This window comes from Macaca thibetana, chromosome 7 (assembly GCF_024542745.1).
Source record: "Macaca thibetana thibetana isolate TM-01 chromosome 7, ASM2454274v1, whole genome shotgun sequence".
NCBI lineage: Eukaryota > Metazoa > Chordata > Mammalia > Primates > Cercopithecidae > Macaca > Macaca thibetana.
In genome coordinates this window covers 16,002,996-16,024,899 of record NC_065584.1, presented here as the reverse complement: position 1 = coordinate 16,024,899, position 21,904 = coordinate 16,002,996, and the positions used below count along the sequence as shown (strand labels likewise).

Genomic DNA, 21,904 nt, shown 5'->3' with positions numbered 1-21,904 from the left:
TAGAGGGAGACACTTTTATTTTTCTTTGAGCCAAATTAAACTTACTCTTTCTTAAAAACCCAAAAGTAGGCTGGGCGTGGTGGCTCACGCCTGTAATCCCAGCACTTTGGGAGGCTGAGGTGGGCGGATCATGAGGTCAGAAGATCAAGACCATCCTGGTTAACATGGTGAAACCCTGTCTCTACTAAAAAAATACAAAAAATTAGCCGGGCGTGGTTGCGGGCACCTGTAGTCCCAGCTACTCGGGAGGCTGAGGCAGGAGAATGGCGTGAACCTGGGAGGCGGAGGTTGCAGTGAGCAGAGATCGTGCCACTGCACTCCAGCCTGAGTGACAGAGGGAGACTCTGTCTCAAAAAACAAACAAACAAACAAAAAACGCCCAAGAGCAGCCTCTGTTGCAAACTATTTTAGTAAAAAAAAAAAAAAAAATTCAGGTGAAAATGGAATTCAGTCGACTGAGAAGAAAAAGAAAAAGAAAACTTTTGCTCAAAAAAAGGACAAGGTCTTAGGAGAGAAAAATAAACAAAAAACCCCAAAACACGAAGGCCTTTCAAATACAAACATGCACTCATATACACATAAACGCACACATCTTGGATGTTAGCCCTTTAATTAAGCTAACTTTTAACCATTGAGCTCCTTTAAAAAATTTTGTTGAAAATCTTATTACTATATTTCAGCTAGGACAAAATGCTGCTAAACTAACAATTATCATACAAATTATATGATTTCTGTATAAAGCTGAAATTACATGATTTATACAGAAATTATACGATTTCTGTCTAAGTATCAGAGCACTCTAAATGTAAGCAGAAATGAACACCAGCTGTTGTTAAATGCTAACTTTAGTCATTTAAAAGGAAACTGCAAGACAGAATCCTAAACCAGTTTCTGACCTACTGACGGGTCTCAGGCTGTAGACTACTCTCTACCATCCTAGAAGCAGGGGGAAAAAAACCTCATCTTCCCTGTTGAAAGTAAGCTCAAACTCCATAAAAGAGTTACCTGCCTTCCATTGTCATCGAAGCAGGAAAAACTTGCCTTCCGTAGGAAGCAAGTAAAACTCCAAAAAAAGAGGAGTTGTACAGCAAAATAAACTTTAGATCTTGACCAAGTTTTGGGATATCAGGGATTCACTAGAGGGCGTGCTCTCAGACCTCAGCAAATTGTCCTATTGGTTTGAGTCATAAACTTAGCTCAAGCTGGTACCAAGCACCAATAGGAGATTTGTCAAAGGTCAGGGGCATCTCCACTCAGAATCCCTTCGTGGTTACCAAAATGTGAACCTAGAAAATCTAAGAAAGGTCTCAGTTAATTTAGAAAGTTTATTTTGCCAAAGTTGAGGATGTGCCCGTGACACAGCCTCAGAAAGTCCTGACGACATGTGCCCAAGGTGGTCAGGGTGAAGCTTGGTTTTATACGTTTAGGGAGACATGAGATGTCAATCAATATATGTAAGAAGTACATTGGTTCAGTCTGGAAGGGGAGGACAACTTAAAGCAAAGGCACAAAACTCAAGTGGGGAGGGAGCTTCCAGGTCACAGAATGGTGATACACAAATGGTTACATTCTTTTGAGTTTCTGATTAGCCTTTCCAAAGGAGGCAAATCAGATATGAATCTATCTCAGTGAGCAGAGGAGTGACTTTGAATAGAAAAGGAGGCAGGTTTGCCCTAAGCAGTTCCCAACTTGAGTTTTCCTTAGTGATTCTGGGGGCCCAAGATATTTTCCTTTGACACCAGTGAATGGATATAGCACATTTTGTTTATCCATTCATCAGTTAATGTGCATCTGATTGTTTCCACTTTCTGGCTATTATGAATAATGCTGCTATGAAGTTTTTGTTTGAACATATGTTTTCAATTCTTTTGGATATATCTAGGAGTAAAATGGCTGGGTCATACAGTAATTCTGTTTTGACTTTTTGAAGAAGCACCAAACTGATATCCATAACAGCTGCACCATTTTGCATTCCTGCCATAAATACATGAGAGTTTCAGATTCTCCACATTCTCGCCAACAATTATTTTCATTAAAAAAGCAATTATTATAGCTATTCTAATGACTATGAAGGGATAGCTCAAGTGATTTTGATTTGTATATTTCTAATGACTAAGATGTTGAGTATCTTTTCATGGGCTTGTTGGCTGTTTATATATCTTCTGTATTAGTCCATTCTCATACTGCTATAAAGAAATACCTGAGACTGGGTAATTTATAAAGAAAATTTTTGTTTGTTTGTTTGTTTTTGTTTTGTAAGAATTTAATGTGTAAACAAATACAGAAAAATAAGCATTTTTAGCAACCAAACAGTTTTGCTCAGGATAGCAATTTTAAAGACACTTCAACAAACACTTTTATGTAAGACGCTAATTCTGCAAAATAACATTCACTTTCCTATGGAATAATTTCACAGTCTCAGATTTTAAGCCAGAAAAATCAGATTCATGCTGGTAAAGCAACCTGCAAATCCTGCCTGTTCTCACAACTAGTATACTTTAACATTGTAAAAAGATCTTCCAAAGTGGGGAAAGAAGGCTCTCAAAGGGGATGACTGATGCCTCCCAGAGTAAATCCTTGCCCCAAGGGACTGCCCTGCTATCTGCAAGACTAAAACGGTCATGAAAAATTCACAGCTAAAAAAAGATATAAACTTTGCCTTTGGTGTATTTGCCTGATTCAAGTGGTTATTAGCAGATTTATAATAAGTAGGTAAACAGAACAATATTGATAAGATTTCTGAGAACTAAATGGTATTTGGCTCTGGTACTAAGGAGTTGAGAGAATAAAACACCTATGTTAATTATCAACTGCAAATGACAACTTTATGTGAGGCTTCTATTCTAAGGCTTACTTGATTCATGTATTCAATTTAGAATCTTAAAATTTTTTGATACTTCCTTTAAACAAGAAGTAATTCACAAATGATTAACAAGCACTAAACTAATAAGATAGGTCCTCACACCATCTTGAATTATTTAAGAAAGTATTGCCTTTGAAAGTGATCTTTTTCCTGAGAAAGTCATGTTGCAAAATGGCACAAGACAATACACATTTTCTCTAATTTTCTGCAGGAATACAAGATAGGAAAATCACATTACAATATATTTTGTGAGGAAAACATGTTTCTTAAAATCGTGTTTTCAGTTACTCTCCAAACCACAAATTTTTAGAGGGTGAGAGCCAAATGTAAATGAAGAAGTGATCTTTATGGCAAGAGAATGAATACATATGGTAAATTGTGGTTGGTGTTTACACAATTTTTGTAGGAAATTGTTTATGAGTAGAGACACTAAGGCACAGAAACAACCAAGCTCAGGTTCAAGGTTAAGTTTAATAGTACAGGTAGAAATAGAATCTAGGGATCTGATTCTCACATTAGAGGATAATAATATCTTCCTAAAGGGGAAAAATAAATTTTTTTGGTAGATCACATTGATAAATCATTTTTGAAATATACAATATGAATTTCCTTGAAAATCTTTGGCATTTGTGAGAGTCTTTATAGGCTGAGGTTTTTAGGTATTTTTTTCCCCAAAAAATATATAAAGTTAGGGGAACTAGCTTTAAAGTTAAACAAAAAAATTAATCTTAATTTCAAAATGACCTGAGTTCCTTTTGCATTTTTATATCAATCAATTGTGCAGCTTGAGTACACAAAAGGCCACTACACTTCCCTTCATAGAGTTCACACACACATTAGTCTCTACTAAAAATACAAAAATTAGCTGGGTGTGGTGGTGGGTGCCTGTAATCCCAGCTGCTTGGGAGGCTGAGGCAGGAGAATTGCTCGAATCCGGGATGCGGAGGTTGCAGTGAGCCAAGATTGCGCCACTGCACTCCAGCCTGGGTGACAGAGCAAGACTCCGTCACAAACAAACAAACAAAATGCAGATTTCAGGACGGTACCTCATAGTTTCTGATGCAGTAGCTATGAGATTCAGAAAGATGCATTGTAGAAATATTTTTGGGGTGGGTGCAGTGGCTCATGTCTGTAATCCCAGCACTTTGAGAAACCGAGGCAAATGGATCACATGAGGTCAGGAGTTTGAGACCAGCCTGGTCAACATGGCAAAACCCCGTCTCTACTAAAATGCAAACATTGGCTGTGCTTGGTGGCACACGCCTGTAATCCCAGCTACTCAGGAGGCTGAGGCAGGAGTATCACTTGAACCCAGGAGGCGGAGGTTGCAGTGAGCTGAGATCGTGCCACTGCACTCCAGCCTGGGCGACAGAGCTAGATTCCATCTCAAAACTAAACAAAACAAAAAATATTTTTGAATAATTCTGGTTCAGGATATGCAGGGCTGTACTGTTCAGAAGCCCTGCACTTGATGACGCTATTTAATTTGCATGTCTTTTTGCTTAAGATATACAAATTCTCACCTAGTAGAGTCCATGAAGCTACCATGCTTATCTTGTGCATTGCTGTATCTTCAGAAAATGTCTGGATAGTGCCTGATAACACTGGAAATGCTGAAATTAACACTTGTTGGATGCATAAAAGAGGGGGTAGTAATCATTAGGTGTACATACATTCCCTATTTAACTCACAAGAAAATCCTGGGGAAAAAACCTGGGAAATGAAGGATTTCCATGTAAATATAGTACAGTCATATTTCAGTAGAGGAGGTGGTTCTAGTGACACATCAAGGTTTGTCTTTGGGAGAAACTGGACGTGGAGAAGAACTCAGTATCATAGTTAATCACTGCCTGGAGCAGAGCTTCTTAACCTGAAACCCAAGATTTCACTAGAAGTCTGTTCACTTCCTAACTGCGTGTGTGTGCATGGTGGTGAATGTGCATTAGTATATTTCAAAATTTTAAAGCATTCTCCCAGTCTGTCACTGTTCTGGGCACTGGGGATATAGTAGAGAAGAAATAGATAAAAACCTCTGCCTTATCAGCTTACCTTCTCAAGGGGTCAGAAAGATGAGAAGTAAAATAAGTGAGTAAAATATGTAAAACCGTAGTAAGTGATATGGAGAAAAATAAGGCAGGGAAGGAGGGGAGACAGTGGAGATGGGGGTTATGATTCTAAATAGAGTGGTCAGAGAAAGGCTTACTATGATGGTGACTTCAGGAAAAGCACCTGAAGAGTCAGCCATGTGGTATCAGGCAGAAGAGCATTCCACACAGAGGGATTTTCTGCAACTGTGAAGGCCATGGGGTGGAAATATGCACAGCATATTGGAGAAATAGCAATGAGGCCAGCATGGCTAGAGCAGATCAAGCTGGGAAAATCAGGTCAGATGTAACGCCAAGGCCAAAGTCCAAGGAGGACTTTATAAACCATTGCAAGAATTTAGTTTTCACTCTGAATGAGATGGGAAGACAGTGGAGAGTTTTGAGCTAAAGAAACACCAATTTTATGTATTCACGTACGTGCACATGTGTATGAATGAATATGACTGTCTGTGCATGTGTATGGGCAGGTGGGTGCATTTTTCTGGAGAGATTCCACAGGCATCCATGTGGTCTCCTTGAGAAGCTGCCCCACGCTGCACTTTTCCTCTGAACCTAAAGGCTCCTCCCTTGTCTCCCTCCCTCCCTCCCCCATTCCATCTTTAGAGAGGCAGGGTGCTGCTGGGAGTTGGTTATTTTCTAGGCAGAATCTTAGCAGGAGTTTAAATGTGCCTGCATTGGAGCAGGCAGTTTTCTTCCCTCCTGGACATCATTCCGTTCACAGAGCTGAAGAGCTGGGGGCTCCTTTCATTTGAGAAAAGATGCTCTAACCCCATCAATGAAATCCAAAGGGGAGTCAGGGAGAGTCAAGGGGGAAAGAGTCCATTTAGACTCCTTGACTCCAAAACTGTATTCAGAAATAGCTGTAAGAGGAGGGGCTAAAGTAGAAGGAGGAGGAACAAGAGTAGTAATCATGATAATAACAGCTGCACCTTCTCATTTAACACTCACAGCTATATATATAATTTTACTGAATGATTTCCTGAATTCAAATAAATGCTAGTTTATTTGTAAAAAGTTATTTACCTTTGACAAGTGAAACAGGTTTCTTGGTATGGGTTTGCTAGGATCTGCATGATAAAAATTATCTGTGAGTGGAATAGCAATTCCCATATTAGATGGAGGCCTGTAGTTTATCTGCAAGTGATTAAACAAAGAAAATATATAATTCATTATTATGAAGTCTTTAATTTATAGATCTTGATTTTCTAGAAAACAAATCAATGCAAAAATTCCATTTTTAGCTACAGGTATTAAAGTAAATTTCTCCCCCAACTTTTCTACCCCTCATTTTCTGGAATTTCAACAATTTTAACCCATGGTAATATAACTTGTAAATAAGTGAAAAAACTGCCATAAAGTCAATGCAATGAAGTTTAAACACTTTATCAAAGAGTCTCAGTGATGTATCATAGTTAGTAAATAATTCTTCAAGTTTGGTTATTTGCTTTTTGTCACAAAGAAAATTGTAAGTAATAAGTTAGTTGACAAAGAGCAACATTTTATGTTTAAAAAGAGTCATAAATTCTGATAAGGCAAAAGTTAAAATTATTACATTGAAATGGGTAGATATATAGTTGAACAACACAGGGGTTAGGGGTACAGACCTCCTGCATGGTCAAAAATTCACATATAACTTTTGACTACCCCAAAACTTAACCATTAATAGCCTACTGTTGACCTGAAGCCTTACTGGTAATATAAAGTCAATTAATATATATTTTGTATGTAGTATGTATTATATACTGTATTCTTACAATAAAGTGAGCTAGAGAAAAAAATGAAAATGCATTTATAGTACTATTCTGTATTTACGGATAGTATAACTTTACATCATCTGTTTATAAGGTGAATTGTCTGTCTGAAATCCAGGGAAACTGCAGCTGAAGAACCTCAATCTACAGTGTACTTCAAGAAATTCAGCTTTTTTTTTCTTTTTTTTTATGTCATGACTTTTCTCTGCCTCTTGGGAGTACCTTCAGCATCACTGGTGGCACTTCATATGGGACCCATGGTGTTATTTAAGGTTTACGGTGTTACCCGATGAAAAGTACATTAGAGACACGAGAGGTCACTTTTTATTGTGATTTGCAATTTACTGGCTAGGTGAACTGCTCACGTGCAGATGAATAGCCTCTCAGGGCATTTTAAAGGAATACTGGCAACATTTGAGTTCACCCAAGTAGCACCAGGAAGTGGCCACAAAATTATTACAGTAGTACAGTGTGTACTACAGCTGATTGTATGCAGTTATGATTTCATACTGTATCTTTACGTTTGCTTACATTTCTCCGGCTCCATGTAGGATCTGTGTTTGTGTGTGTAAGGTTTGATAAATTTTAACTTTTTGTGCATAGTATATGATAGTAAGTGATAAAATAGACTAGTATCTATATATAATTTATGCATTCATGACATATCCAACTTTTTATTCATTTTTTAGATGTTTCTTTTTAAAATGTATGTATTTATTTTTGAGACAGAGTCATGCTCTGTGCTCTGTTGCCCAGGCTGGAGTGCAGTGGCACCATCTCCGCTCACTGCAACCCCTGTCTCCAGGGCTCAACCTCCCGAGTAGCTGGGATTACAGGCGCATGCCGCCATGCTGGGCTAATTTTTGTAGTTTTTGTAGAGATGGGGTTTCTCCATGTTGGTCAGGCTGGTCTCGATCTCCTGACCTCAAGTGATCTGCCCGCCTTGGCCTCCCAAAGTGCTGGAATTACAGGCGTGAGCCACCGTGCCTGGCCAATTTTTTCTACATTTTTAAGCTATGAGGTTTGTCTGTGAATTTTTTCAATTGTCACAAAATTCCAAAAAAAGTCCAATATATTTCTTGAAAAAAATCCGCATGTAAGTGGACCTATGCAGTTCAAACCTATTGTTCAAAGGCTGATTGTATCAGCTTAGGACAAGTCAATGTAAGGGAAAATAGTTGAATATATCACAAAAGCCAAAGGTCACACCAACATATAAAGTGTAAAATGATAATAATAATGACACTAAGTTACCAGGAAAAATAATTGTTTCAGAAAGCTTTTACAGTTTGGAAATCATCATCACATCCTCAAAATGACATGAGGATTAAAAAATAACTGTGAAGTGTTTTGAGCCACTCACAAAAGAAATGCTGAAACTGAATGGGTAGGCAATCACACAAAAGTCACACAGCATTGCTTCTTAAACCAATATACTTAGATTTTTTTTACCGGCAAAGTTTTGATGAGGTTAAAACCTTGACTGTCTTTATGAACTCCACTAATCCAGTCTTCAGACGGGATAAATTTGCTAGGAATGTGATGCATAGATCTGAGATAACTACAGCTGCTTTTCAGTGTTGGCACCATGGTCGTAACAAAGCACTCAGCAGAGGCTGACCACATAATAAATGCCACTGAAGTTGAACCCTGGAAATAACCAAATAAATGAAGGTTATTTAAAGTAACTGTTACGGACCGAACTGTGTCCAACCAAAAACCACACGTTGAAACCCCAACCTCCAGGATCTCAGAATGTGGCTGTATTTGGAGATAGGGCCTTTAAGGAGGTAATTAAGGTAAAATGAGGTCATTTGGGTGGGCCCCAATCCAATGTCACTGGTGTCATCTTATAAGAAGAGGAGATTGGCCAGGCGCGGTGGCTCAAGCCTGTAATCCCAGCACTTTGGGAGGCCGAGATGGGCGGATCACGAGGTCAGGAGATCGAGACCATCCTGGCTAACCCGGTGAAACCCTGTCTCTACTAAAAAATACAAAAAATTATCCAGGCGCGGTGGTGGGCGCCTGTAGTCCCAGCTACTCGGGAGGCTGAGGCAGGAGAATAGCCTGAACCCAGGAGACGGAGCTTGCAGTGAGCCAAGATCGCGCCACTGCACTCCAGCCTGGGGGACAGAGCGAGATTCCGTCTCAAAAAAAAAAAAAAAAAAAAAAAGAAAAAGAAAAAAAAGGAGAGGAGATTAGGATATAGACAACACAGAAACTGAGGGGCAACCATATGAGGACACAAGAAGATGGCCACACACAAGCCAAGTAGAGGGGCTGCAGAGGAAACCAACCCTGCTGATATCTTGATCTTGAACTTGTAACCACTAGAACTGTAAGAAAATAAATTTCCATTGTTTGAGTCACCAAGCCACCAAGTCAGTGGTATTTTGTTGTGGCAGCTATAGCAAACTAATATAGTGAAGAATATAGAAAACTAAAAAATATAGAAAAAGAAGAAATAGAAAAAGACATGACAGAAGTAGAAAAATATTTGACCATAAAGATCTGTTTGAGAATAAATCACAATAGAAGACATATTCTTTTCCAGGAAGAAATATATTACAATCTAATTGGTTTTGGGAAGCATTTGGAAATAAGCTAGGAACCTGAGGACCAGCTGGGCACAGTGGCTCACGCCTGTAATCCCAGCACTTTGGGAAGCCGAGGTGGGCGGATCACCTGAGGTCAGGAGTTCAAGACCGGTCTGGACAACACGGTGAAACCCCACCTCTACTAAAAGTACAAAAATCAGACGGACATGGTAGCATATGCCTGTATTCCCAGCTGCTTGGGCGGCTGAGGCAGGAGAACTGCTTGAGCCTGAGAGGTGAAGGTTGCAGTGAGCCGAGATAACACCACTGCACTCCAGACGCGGTGACAGAGCTAGCCCTCTCAAAAAAAAAAAAAAAAAAAAAAAAAAAAAAAAAAAAGGAACATGAGGACTATAGTTAATAATAGTGTATTATATTCAGTACTTAAGTATTTTTGCTGAATCAGCAGATTATAGCTGCTTTTACCACATTGGGGAAAAATAGGTGCCCATGTGAGGTATTTATTCCACAATGGTAATCGTTTTACTACATATATGTGTCTTATAACAACACATTGTATTCCTTAAATATACACAACAAAATTTATTTTAAAATATTTTAAAAAGACTTATTAAATAAATGCCATTATTACATCCAACTCATCTCGTTGAGGCTTCCTCATTCACTGATGAGCCCCTGAATATTTGGTTTGATGATATGAATAAAACAACTTTGATTGTTTTCTGTTTACTCTTTCTTTCTTTCTTTCTTTCTTTCTTTCTTTCTTTCTTTCTTTCTTTCTTTCTTTCTCTCGTTCTTTCTTTTTCTTTAGAGACAAGATCTTGCTCTGTCACCCAGACTGGAGTACAGTGGCACTATTATAGCTTACTTCAGGCTTGAACTCCTGGGCTCAAGCGATCCTCTCACCTCAGCTTCTTGAGTAGCTAGGACTACAGATGTGTGCCACCACACATAGCTTTTGAAATCTGAAATTTACTCTTAGCAATTTTGAAATGTACAATACTCTATTATTAACTATATTCACCATGCTGTTCAAATAACTAAAAAAACTTTTTCTAAATTTTTTGTAGAGACGGGGTCTCGCTGTGTTGCCTAGGCTGGTCTTGAACTCCTGGCCTCAAGTGATCCACCTGCTTTGGCCTTCCAAAGTGTTGGGAACACAGATATGAGCCACCACACTTAGCCTGATTGGTGTACATTTTGAAAATGAAATTCACTTAGTAATCACTGTATTTCATAAAGATAGATTTTTATCTAGATTTTTGCTAGATTTTAAAAATACATGCACAGTAAATGTACTTGATCTTTGAACAATATTAAACAGCAATACAATTCAATAAATTCTATTTACAATTCTGAAGTATTTTTGGAACTTTAAAAATGTAGAAATACTAATAACCGTAGTGATATAGTAGGTTCTGGTAGCAGTCATTTTGTCCTGTCCCCATACTCTGTAGCCCTTAAGAATAGCGTATTTTTATTACTTTTGTCAAACACATTGACCCTGAATCTAAGCAGAGTTCCACTACTAAAGGAAATACAGAGGTCTAATGGCAAAGGTTAAGATACAAGGAAGCAAACAGAAAAATCTGGAATGTTGGAAATTCTATAGTACAACTGACCCAATTTCTATAATTCAATGGCAGGGGAAGAAAATGGAGTAGTAGCTGCCTTCAAATAAAAGACTTAAAAGATAAACAACCACATACTGTGTGAATCTTGTTTTTATCTCAGTTCAAACAAACTGACTATATATATATATTTTTGAAGAAAATTAGGGAAATTTGAGTATGAACTACATTTTATACAATATTAAAAAGTATTTTTAAAAAAATTTAGGGATGATAATGGCCATTGTCATTATGTGGGAAATAATATACATTTTTTTAGAGGTGTGTATTGAAATATGTAGGCATGAAATCACATGCCTGATGTTTGTTTTAAAATATGTCAAAAACAAAACAAATTAAATAGGGATGATAAAACAAAAGTAGCACAATCTTGACTATTATTTAGTCTGGGTAATGGATGTATGGAAGTTCTACTTTTGTCTATATCTTAAAGTTTTCATGATAAAAAAATTTTAGAATATGTAAGAAAAATATTGACTTGAAAGGATTAAAGCATACAGGTAAATGGAATGAGCATGTGTCTAAAAGTCTATATACCATGTGTCCTAATTTTAGGGAAAAAATAAGAAAATATTGTAAGTTAATAGTTACGGAGCATTTTCTGGGTGCCAGGCATTGTTTTAGATATGCTATTTGTAGTATTGTTAGAGTAGGCAGAAGTGAGCAGGAAGAAGAGCCCCTGGGGAAAGAATCCTTGGAGAGGCTGCCCACTGATTGTAGGCGCTGCCCACTGATTGTCAGCACTGCCAGCTGACAGCAAAGAAAAAAAAACAATGGCTACAATGGCAACTTCTGGCCTCTTGGACTGGGCTTATCAGGTTTATCAGGCCCTAGCTGGAGATAACTGTGGTAGGGACTCTATCTGATGACAAGCACCGCACTCCTCCAAAATCTTGCCCTAGAGTAGCCTTTTGCTCATTATAATACTAAAAAGCACACCCTGGGTGGAGAATTTAAATGCTAATGAGACATACGATGCGATGTGTGTACTAGCACGTGCAACCACAGCGCATGCGTCCAAGGGACCACTCGAAATATGCTTGCAAGTAACACCCCCTCATGGCCCTTCATGAATAATCATGTAAGATTCTCACGAAGAAGGTTTCACCAACGCTAGCGGGAGCTGGATCGTTCTCTCGAGCAGCCAGCTCTGAGCGTATTGTCGCTTTAAATAAATTCCCTTGCTGCACAGCTCTTGGCTGAATTTTTTCCTCCAAGAAGACAAGAACTGAGGACCCCACACTCCTCCTGGTAACATTATCATATTTAATTCTCAAAACAACCATATGAAGTAGCTATAATTATTGTCACCTCCATTTTATAGATGAGGAATCTTAGCCACAATAAAGTAACTTTCCCAAGGTCACTCACAATACCAGAAGTGAGAGCCAATCCAGGTAGTCTTCTCTAGGGCTCACACTTTTATCCTCTGTTCTGAACCTCTACACTGCCTTTTTAAATACCCAAAATGTTAAAAGTGCTTAGTCATCCTTGAAAGATATGGCTAGGTGCAGTGACTCATGCTTGTAGTCCTAGCACTTTGGAAGGCCTAGGTGGGTGGATCGCTTGAGCCCAGGGCTTTGAGACCAGTCTGGGCAACATGGTAAAACCCCATCTCTACTAAAAACACAAAAATTAGCCAGGCATGGTGGGCCTGTAGTCCCAGCTACCAGGGAGACTGAGGTGGGAGGACTGCTTGAGTCCAGGAGCCCAGTACTTTGAGAACAGCCTGGGCAACATGGTAAAACCCCATATTTACTGAAAACACAAAAATTAGTCAGGTGTGGTGGGCCTGTAGTCCCAGCTACTAGGGAGACTGAGGTGGGAGGACTGCTTGAGCCCAGGAAGTCAAGGCTGCAGTGAGCTGTGATCACACCACTGCACTTCAGCCTGGGCATCAGAGAGAGACCCTATCTCAAAAATAACCAAAACAAAACAAAAGAAAGATAGAATTAAGCATATTTTTCCTTCTCTTTCATAACTTATATTCTAGATTTGCTATACTTATGAATATAATGTGGAATAATTAAATCAATCTGGTTAACATAGCCATCACCTCGAATACTTAATCATTTTGTGGTGAGAACATTTAGAATTTACTCTCTTAGGAATTTTGAAACATACAATACTCTATTATTAACTATATTCACCATACTGTGCAATAGAACTAAGAAAAACCCATATTCTTTCTGTCTGAGATCTTGTACCCCAGGGGTCCCCAACCCCTGGGCTGAGGACCAGTACCAGTCTGTGGCCTGTTAGGAACCTGGCCTTACAGCAGGAGATGAGTGGCAGACAAGCAAGTATTAGTGCCTGAGCTCCACCTTCTGTCACATCAGCAGCAGCGTTAGATTCTCATAGGAGCTTGATCCTTATTGTGAACTGCACATGCGAGGGATCCAGGTTGCACATTCCTTATGATAATCTAATGCCTGATGATCTGAAGTGGAACAGTTTAATCCTGAAACCATGCCCCCGCATCCCAGTCCATGGACAAACTGTCCTCCATGAAACTGGTTCCTGGTGCCAAAAAGGGTGGAGACCACCATTGTAACCCTTGACCATCCTTCTTACCTCCACCTCTGTAACCACCATTTTGTTCTCTGCTTCTGTGAGTTCAATTTTTTAGATTTCACATACAAGTGAGGATGTGTGGTATTTATCTTTCTGTGCCTGGCTTATTTCATTTAGCATACTGTTCCAATTCCATCATTTTGTTGCAAATCACAGACTTCTTTTAAAAGGCTGAGCAGTATTACATTATGTATATATTCCTGTACCACATTTTTTTATCCATTCATCTCTTAATGAACTTTTAGGTTGACCCAGTAACTTGGCTGTTGTGAATAGTGCTGCAATAAACACTGGTACACAGACATCTTTTTGACAAACGGATTTGAAATATTTTGGGTAAATACCTAGATGTGAAATTGCTAGATCATACAATAATTCTATTTTTAGTTTTTTGAGGATCATCCATACTGTTTTCCTTTTTTTTGTTTTTTTTTTGAGATGGAGTCTCTCTCTCTGTTGCCCAGGCTGGAGTGCAGTGGTGTGATCTTGGCTCACTGCAACCACTGCCTCCCGGGGTCAAGTTATTTTCCTGCCTCAGCCTCCCGAGTAGCTGGGACTACAGACGCCCGCCACCACGCCTGGCTAATCTTTTGTATTGTTAGTAGAGATGGGGCTTCACCGTGTTAGCCAGGATGGTCTCGATCTCCCAACCTCAGGTGATCCGCCCACCTTGGCCTCCCAAAGTGCTGGGATTGCAGGCATGAGCCACCGCGCCCGGCCACATCCCGTTTTCCATAGTGACTCTACTAATTTGCATTCCCAGAAACTTTGTACAAGCGTTCCCTTTTCTCCACATTATCACCAAAACTTATCTTTCATCTTTCATCACTTTGTACCTCATAAACTGTTAATTTACAGTTTATGTAAATTAAAAGTTTATTTTATGTAAAATAAAAAGGAAAAATGCCCAAGAGCACATTTATTCCGTATCTGTATCTAGTCCTTTCCAGCGATTTTTTGTGGTTCTCATTTACTGAATAAAGTAATGCTAATGAAGGGTTTATGCCCTGGTAATTGTCCACTGTTAAAAAAAATGACTTGTAAATTTATAATTTGAAAAATGTTTGCTTTTCCTGAAGAATTGAGATATTTCTTCCTCTTAGATACTAGTAGTAAGCTACATGTGTTTTATTTTTCACCATTTAGTTTTCATTTAGTAGCTCATCTTTATTCTATCACAATTTCAATAAATCAATCATATTAAGTACATATTAAGAACATGATATGAATAATAAGCCTTTATTTCAACTAGGGAATTTCTTATTATTTAAAGTGTTCCCTTTTTTTTTGAGACAGTTTCACTCTTGTTGCCCAGGCTGGAGTGCAATGGCACGATCTCAGTTCACTGCAACCTCTGCCTCCCAGGTTTAAGCGATTCTCCTGCCTCAGCCTCTCGAGTAGCTGGGATTACAGGTACGGCCACCAAGCCCGGCTAATTTTTTTGTATTTTTAGTAGAGACGAGGTTTCTCCATGTTGGTCAGGCTGGTCTTGAACTGCTGACCTCAGGTGATCCACCCGCCTTGGCCTCCCAAAATACTGGGATTACAGGCGTGAGCCACCATGCCCAGCCTGTGTTCCCTATTTTTAAGCAGGTGAAGGAAGAAATGTAATTAACCTGTATATACGTATAAAGTGATAAAAAGAAGTCCAAGTTAAACAACAACAAAAAAAGAAATGGCCTCAATTGCTACTGTTTCTTGTTAGTTTTTTCTTTAATTTTTAATGGGATATTTGCAAAATTTATAAATTGAACATATTAAATTGCCAAGATTTCACTGTGTTTTGGTCTGCAAAAGAGTAATTTCATATAGCTCAACTTAATATTTTTGTGGTGAAAAAATATGATTCTGAAATGTGCAGTTACCTTTAGTTGCATCTCAATTTTTCTTTTGTTAAGTTTGATAAATCTATAAGTAATTACTAAAAATATTATGTAGGACATAAATCTATTTTTATAAAATTATTACAATGTTTTCTTCAATATATTTATCCTTGCAACCCTATACTCTTATGTGTGTACTTATAAACAGAGATGTCTAAAATGATGCTCATTAAATATTAATAATAATTGCTTTAGAAAATTTTTTCATTAGTAAGAATGTTTTGTAAATGAAGAAAATCCTACCCATTGTAAAACTTTGCTAGCTGCAGAAATTGCTATTAGGTAACTGTCAGTATCATCAAAAGCAGCTTCAGCTTTAACTTCCAACAAATTAGGGTTTCCAACAAACACAGTCAGTAGTGGTATTTCAAGCATTCGAAAACCTATGGAAACAAGGTTAACAGTTAATCTTATATAATGAAATCTGTAAACTCAATGATTGGCTAATCAGATTTTAGAACAAAAACAGAATCTATTCTGAAGGTTGCACGATGGCTGCACATAATTAGCAATTTATATAGAGTCAACTTTAAGAGTTCTGTTACAGGAATGGGTCCTGATCCAGACCCCAAGAGAGGGTTCTTGGATCTCGCACAAGAAAGAATTCAGGGTGAGTCCATAAAGTAAAGTGAAAGCAGGTTTATTAAGAAAGTAGAGGAATGAAAGAATGGCTACTCCATAGACAGAGTTGCTGGTTGACCATTTTTATGGTTATTTCTTGATGATATTTTAAATAAGGGGTGGATTATTCATGCCTCCCCCTTTTAGACCATATAGGGTAATTTCCTGATGTTGCCATGGCATTTCTAAACTGTCATGGTGCTGGTGGGACTGTAGCAGTGAGGACGACCAGAGGTCACTCTGATTGCCATCTTGGTTTTGGTGGGTTTTGGCTGATTTCTTTACCGCAACTGTTTTATCAGCAAGATGTTTATGACCTGTATCTTGTGCTAACCTCGCATCTCATCCTGTGGCTTAGAATGCCTTAACTGTCTGGGAATGCAGCCCAGTAGGTCTCAGCCTCATTTTACCCAATTCCTATTCAAGATGAAGTTGCTCTGGTTCAAATGCCTCTACAGTTCTCAGAAAAATTCTTTACAGATATTTTCTCAGAGAAATGTTTCCCTTGTTCCTCAGCCTGGTTCTCAAATGCTAATCAAGGTCTCCGATAATATTGGCTACACTGAGTTGGTTGACTGAGTATAAAAACTGAAGGGTACATGGTCAATTGAAAGGGCTGCCAGTCAACTGTTGCCAAGAAAAAATTCTTATGCATTTCAAACAAAATATTTCACCAGACCAATTTCTGCCTGCAGGCCACCTGTTTGCAACTTTGCCATACTGAGGACTTCAATGGAAAAACAGATTTGAAATACTACGTAGTCTAACTGGCATCTTTACCAATCAATAAACCAGAGTTCATAAACACCTACAGTTGTTTCCCTTAAACCAAAGTGACCTAGCCTGTGCTTCCTAGCCTTTACCTGGAGATTTTGTTGAAATACAGATTGAGCAGGTCTGGAGTGAGGCCTGAAGTTCTGCATTTCTAACAAGTGCCCTGGTGATGCTAACACAGGTTCAGGGACCACACCATCAGTAGACTGGACTAGATTTTTCCGCAGAAACAGGCAACTTGGTTGATTTGTTGATTACTATTTGCTTCCATCAAACTGAACATGTATAACTGACTGAGCCCTTTAATAAGCAATTCAGTATATTTTAAAGGGAAAATAATTAGAACGTTGTGGCGCTGGTGACAGAATGTAGAGAGATTACAATGGAACAAATCTCAAAAATTCAGAAATGGTCAGAATAATAGGTAAATTGTATATTAAGATAAAGTTATATTTTGAAATCAGTAGAGAAAGGATGCATTAGTCAATAAATAATATTGGAACAACTAGCTAACCATATATAATATCCAAAATAGAATAGAGGTAACCTAAAAATTAAATGGAAAGTTAAAACCATAAAATTAAAACTCTAAAATTACTTGAAGGAAATAGGGACAATTAGTCATACAATCAACAAGAAAGGATTTCTAAGGGTTTCAGATAGAAGAAAGGTTTTCAGGACATTTAATCCACGATACTGAGGGAAATAGATGTTCTCAATTTTTTTCAAAACTTCTAATTTTCACTTATATAAATTACTTGGTTCTGTTTTTTCAAATAAGCCTTTTTTTTTTAAATAGCATTTTGTCCTTTCGTTATGGTTCCTATATCTTCTTTTACTCTGAGAGTTTTACGCATACTTATTTGATAGTGTCTTTCTGATTTTTCTGTTATCTCAAGTTCTTGAAGTCTAAAATTTTCCTATGTCTGTTGACTCTCAGTTAGGGTGGGTCATTTCCTTACGTAGTTTTAAAGTTCTTTTCCTCAATTTGTGATCAATGGAGATTGATTTTTCCCTGGAAGTCCATACTTCCTGGGTTATGAAAGTATTCCTACAGAGAGTTAATTAAAAAAATATTTTTAATGTAATAAAATTGTGTGTGTGTGTGTGTGTGTGTGTGTGTGTGTGTGTTTTAATAGAGACAGGGTCTCGCTATGTTGCCCAAGCTGGTCTCAAACTCCTGGGCTCAAGCTATCCTCCTGCCTCGGCCTCCCAGAGTGCTGGGATTAGAGGCATGAGCCACCATGCCTGACCCCTACAGAGAGTTTTGTGCTTCCTTGCGTTGGGGCCCAGGTGTTATTATTTCTCAGCTTGGAATTCTGCATCTGAATGCAGAATTCAGTCTCTGAATGTGATACAGTTTTGAAGTTTCGCTTTTTTATGGGAAATTCCTTTTCCCCATTCTAAGCCCATGCTGCTGCGTGGACAGTGTTTTCCTAATTCTCTCTTCATGATTAGACGGTCCCAGCTTTCTTTAATGGTCTCCATTCCAACTTCCTTCCACAAAGTAGTAAGGCCCAAAGTCAAACTTTCTGTCAACACTTGGGCATTAAAACCCATCTCACTGCCTTATGATCAGTATCTGGGTTTCACATCCTTCAGGGAGTCATACATTAGCTAATCTCTTGGTTTTAAGTTCCCTCTTCATTTCTGGTGACACAATTTTCTTCTTTTTCTTGCCCTTTCTCCCCTACTCCCTCCCTTCCATCTTTCCTTCTTCTCTTCCTATCTCAGTTATTTACTAAAATTTTTTGTTTTATTTTTTCCATTTTGCTATTTCTCTAGCATCTTCAACAATTTTTGTATTACTTTTGTAATAAACAAATAGCTTGAAAAATGGAGGAAAGTATAGAATTCTATTTCAAAGCCATTTTTTTTTTTTGGCTTAAAATAAATACAGTCATCCCGTGGTATATACAAAGGGTTGGTTCAAGGAGCCCTGTATATACCAAAATCCACATATACTCAAGTCCCCCAGTTGGGCCTGTGGAACCCACATATAGGAAAAGTCAGTGCCTGTGTATATGTGGGTTTCACATCCCGCAGAAACTGTGTTTTCTGTCCGTGTTTGGCTGAAAAATATCTGCACATAAGAGGACCTGCACAGTTCAAACTGGTGTTGTTCAAGGGTCAACTGTAGCTGAAATAAATATAACAATACCAAAGTAATTAAAAAGTTTTCATTTCAGAGGGCAACAAAAATCTATACTAAAATTCTGTGTCAACTTGGGCTGGTAGCAATCTCATTTTCCTCATTTGTAAAATGAGGATTATAATCTATATTTTTAGGGTTGTTGTAAACATTAAATAAAATAATGTATAAAAATATGGCCAAGTGAGGTGGCTCACGCTTGTAATCCCAGCATTTTGGGAGGCTGAGGCAGGTGGATCACTTGAGGTCAGGAGTTTGAGAGCAGCCTGACCAACACGGCAAAACCCCTTCTCTACTAAAAATACAAAAACTAGCTGGGTGTGGTGGTGTACACTTGTAATCCCAGCTACTTGGGAGGCTGAGGCAGGAGAATCGCTTGAACCTAGGAGGCGGAGGCTGCAGTGATCCGAGATTGTGCCACTGCACTCCAGCCTGGGCGATGGAGAGGGAGTCTGTCTCATAAATAAATAAAATAATAGTTTAATATAGAGCCCAGTACATAGTAAGTGCTCAATAATTAGGCACTAATACTGTTAGTAGTAGAATGCCAACAAGTATGGGAACCAAAGATAAAGTCAGTCAGTATCAAAGAGTATATTTCACATTCAAGAAAAGAAATAACATTTCCTTTTGATATTTTCCGATTCAAAACAAACTTACCTTTTGAATTCTGTATGACCTTAACTTTTAAAACATGAGAGTTTCCCAGATCAATGTATTTCACAATGTTGAGGGATGGTGAATCATCATGTTGAAACCAATAATTACATGGTTTTGAATGTATTTTCCATGTTCGTCCATTCCTTTGCCCAAAGTTGTATAAGAACCATGTGTTCTTTAGAAAGGTCATATTGTTGGGTGCATTTTCAGGCATGGTAGCAATGGCTAATGCATTCTTATTATCTAAAATGCTTGTGATGAGGAAGCTGCTGTACCCAGGAAGCACTACAGTCTTCTCTATATCTGTATTTTCAAACAAGGCCTGAACAACTGGAGATTAAACAGAAGAGACTTGGTATTAAATCAAACATCTGATGTTTGCTAAACAAACTGATTTACATAGCTAACAAATACACTGTTTGAGTTTTTAAACTATCTCTTAATCAGAGAACACATTTGCCAAATTTTAGTCATAATTCAAATTATTTTATAGAAAGTTTATCATGAATAGACCATGTACCTATGCTTTAATGTTTACTGTGAAACTACTGTATACAATTTTTGGCAGAGAAAAACAATGTAGAGCTAAGTAAAGCTGATTTTTTTTTCCCACTATGGAACTACTAAAAGCCTTAATAACCTAAAATCTTTATTGTGATTCTACAAGAGAAGGATAATGTAGCCAGTTTCCTCAGTACCTAAAGATGTGCTTATTACACAGAAGATACTCAATAAATATTTGTTGAATGGATGAGTAATTGAGTATTTAAGGAGAATATGAAGATTTAGAAGAAAAGAGGTTCTTGGGCAGGACCTTAAGGAACATCGTCATTTAAGGAATGGGAAGGGAAAAAGATCCTCTCAAGGAGACGAAGAAGAAATGAGTGGAGAAAATCAGAGAAGACATCAACGAAGCCAAGGAAGGCTGTTGAAATGAGAGGGAAGTAATCATTATCAAACTATTTTTGATAGGTCATGAAACATGTCATCCATACTCTCCTCACTCTAAAAAATATATAGAAACAGTCAGAAGAGGGCCTCATCATTCCCTTAATTATGCACACATGCTCCATTTTCTCCCAGTTCAAACCAACCAACAAAAATCCTTTCCAATATTCCCTCCAACCGCCACGTAATTTCTCTTTTCCCCTTTGTAGTGAAACTTCCTGAAAGTTACCTTTATTCACTGTCTCTACTCTCCTCTCATAATTTTTTGAACCCATTCCAATCAGACTTTTGTCTACATGACTCCAGCCAACAGCTTTTTGTCAAGGTTCTCAAGGACTTTTTTTTTTTTTTTTTTTTTTTGATACAGAGTTTCGCTCTTGTCACCCAGGCTAGAGTGCAATGGCGCAATCTTGGCTCACTGCAACCTCCGCCTTCTGGGTTCAAACAATTCTCCTGCCTCAGCCTGCAGGCACCTGCCACCAGGCCCAGATAATTTTTGTATTTTTATTAGAGACGGGGTTTCACCATGTTGGCCAGACTGGTCTCAAATTCCTGACCTCAGGTGATCCACCTGCCTCGGCCTCCCAAAGTGCTAGGATTACAGGTGTGAGCCACCGTGCCTGGCCAAGGTTCCCAAGGACTTTCACACAGATCCACTGGCCAGTTTTCATTCTTTATCTTACCAGACCTACTGGTGTTATGCAACATGGGAGAGGAGCCTCTCCTTCTTGAAACACCTTCCTCACCTGGTTTGACACACTCTCTCTTAGTTCTACTCTGACCAGACCACCCAATCTCCTTTCCTGATTCTCCTCCACCTCCCTGAACACTAGATATTGCCCTGGATTAGACCTCAAGCCTCTTCCCTTCTATAAGTCCACTCATTTTCCAGGTGTTCTCATTTGGTCTTATAGCATTAACTATCATACATATGCTCACAGTCCTCAAATCTGTGTCTCTAGCCCAGACATCTTCTCTGAACTCCAGACTTGTATTTCTAAATGCCTGTCTTATTTCTCTGCTTGGATGAGTAACAGGCACCTTTAAGTTTAATATGATCTCACATGATTATTGTAATGGCCTCCTAGCTGACTTCTCTGCTTTCCTCCTTGCCTTCTCTTCATCACCTGCCCTGTCTACTCTCATCACAGCAGCCAAAGTGATCTTGTTGAGAGCTAAGTCAGATCATGTCACTTTCTGCTTAAACCCTCCAGTGGCTTCCCATTTAGTCAGAGTAAAACCTAAACCCTTAGAATAAACTGTACTAACTTTTGCTGTGAATCAATAATCCTTTGAGATAGAAACATCCTATAGAACAGTGACTCAAAATTATTTTGTTAATGTAAGGCAAAATCTGTATGAACTTCCCATTTTCTTTCATTTC

General features: G+C 38.4%; 2 protein-coding genes across 4 annotated transcripts in view; both read right to left on the bottom strand.

Annotated features, from left to right (window-relative positions):
* TC2N (tandem C2 domains, nuclear) overlaps nucleotides 1-21,904 on the bottom strand; it is a 271,057-nt gene that overhangs the window by 2,470 nt on the left and 246,683 nt on the right. The window lies entirely within an intron of this gene.
* The window catches only part of CATSPERB (cation channel sperm associated auxiliary subunit beta), a 161,634-nt gene that overhangs the window by 20,397 nt on the left and 119,333 nt on the right, over nucleotides 1-21,904 (bottom strand). For all 3 annotated transcript variants that reach the window (XM_050799015.1, XM_050799016.1, XM_050799018.1), the window contains 4 exons: nucleotides 19,573-19,902; nucleotides 15,609-15,748; nucleotides 8,172-8,369; nucleotides 5,992-6,102 (listed from right to left, as the gene is read on the bottom strand). In XM_050799015.1, coding sequence (XP_050654972.1) covers nucleotides 5,992-6,102; nucleotides 8,172-8,369; nucleotides 15,609-15,748; nucleotides 19,573-19,902 — 779 coding nt within the window. The remainder of the gene's footprint in view (nucleotides 1-5,991; nucleotides 6,103-8,171; nucleotides 8,370-15,608; nucleotides 15,749-19,572; nucleotides 19,903-21,904) is intronic.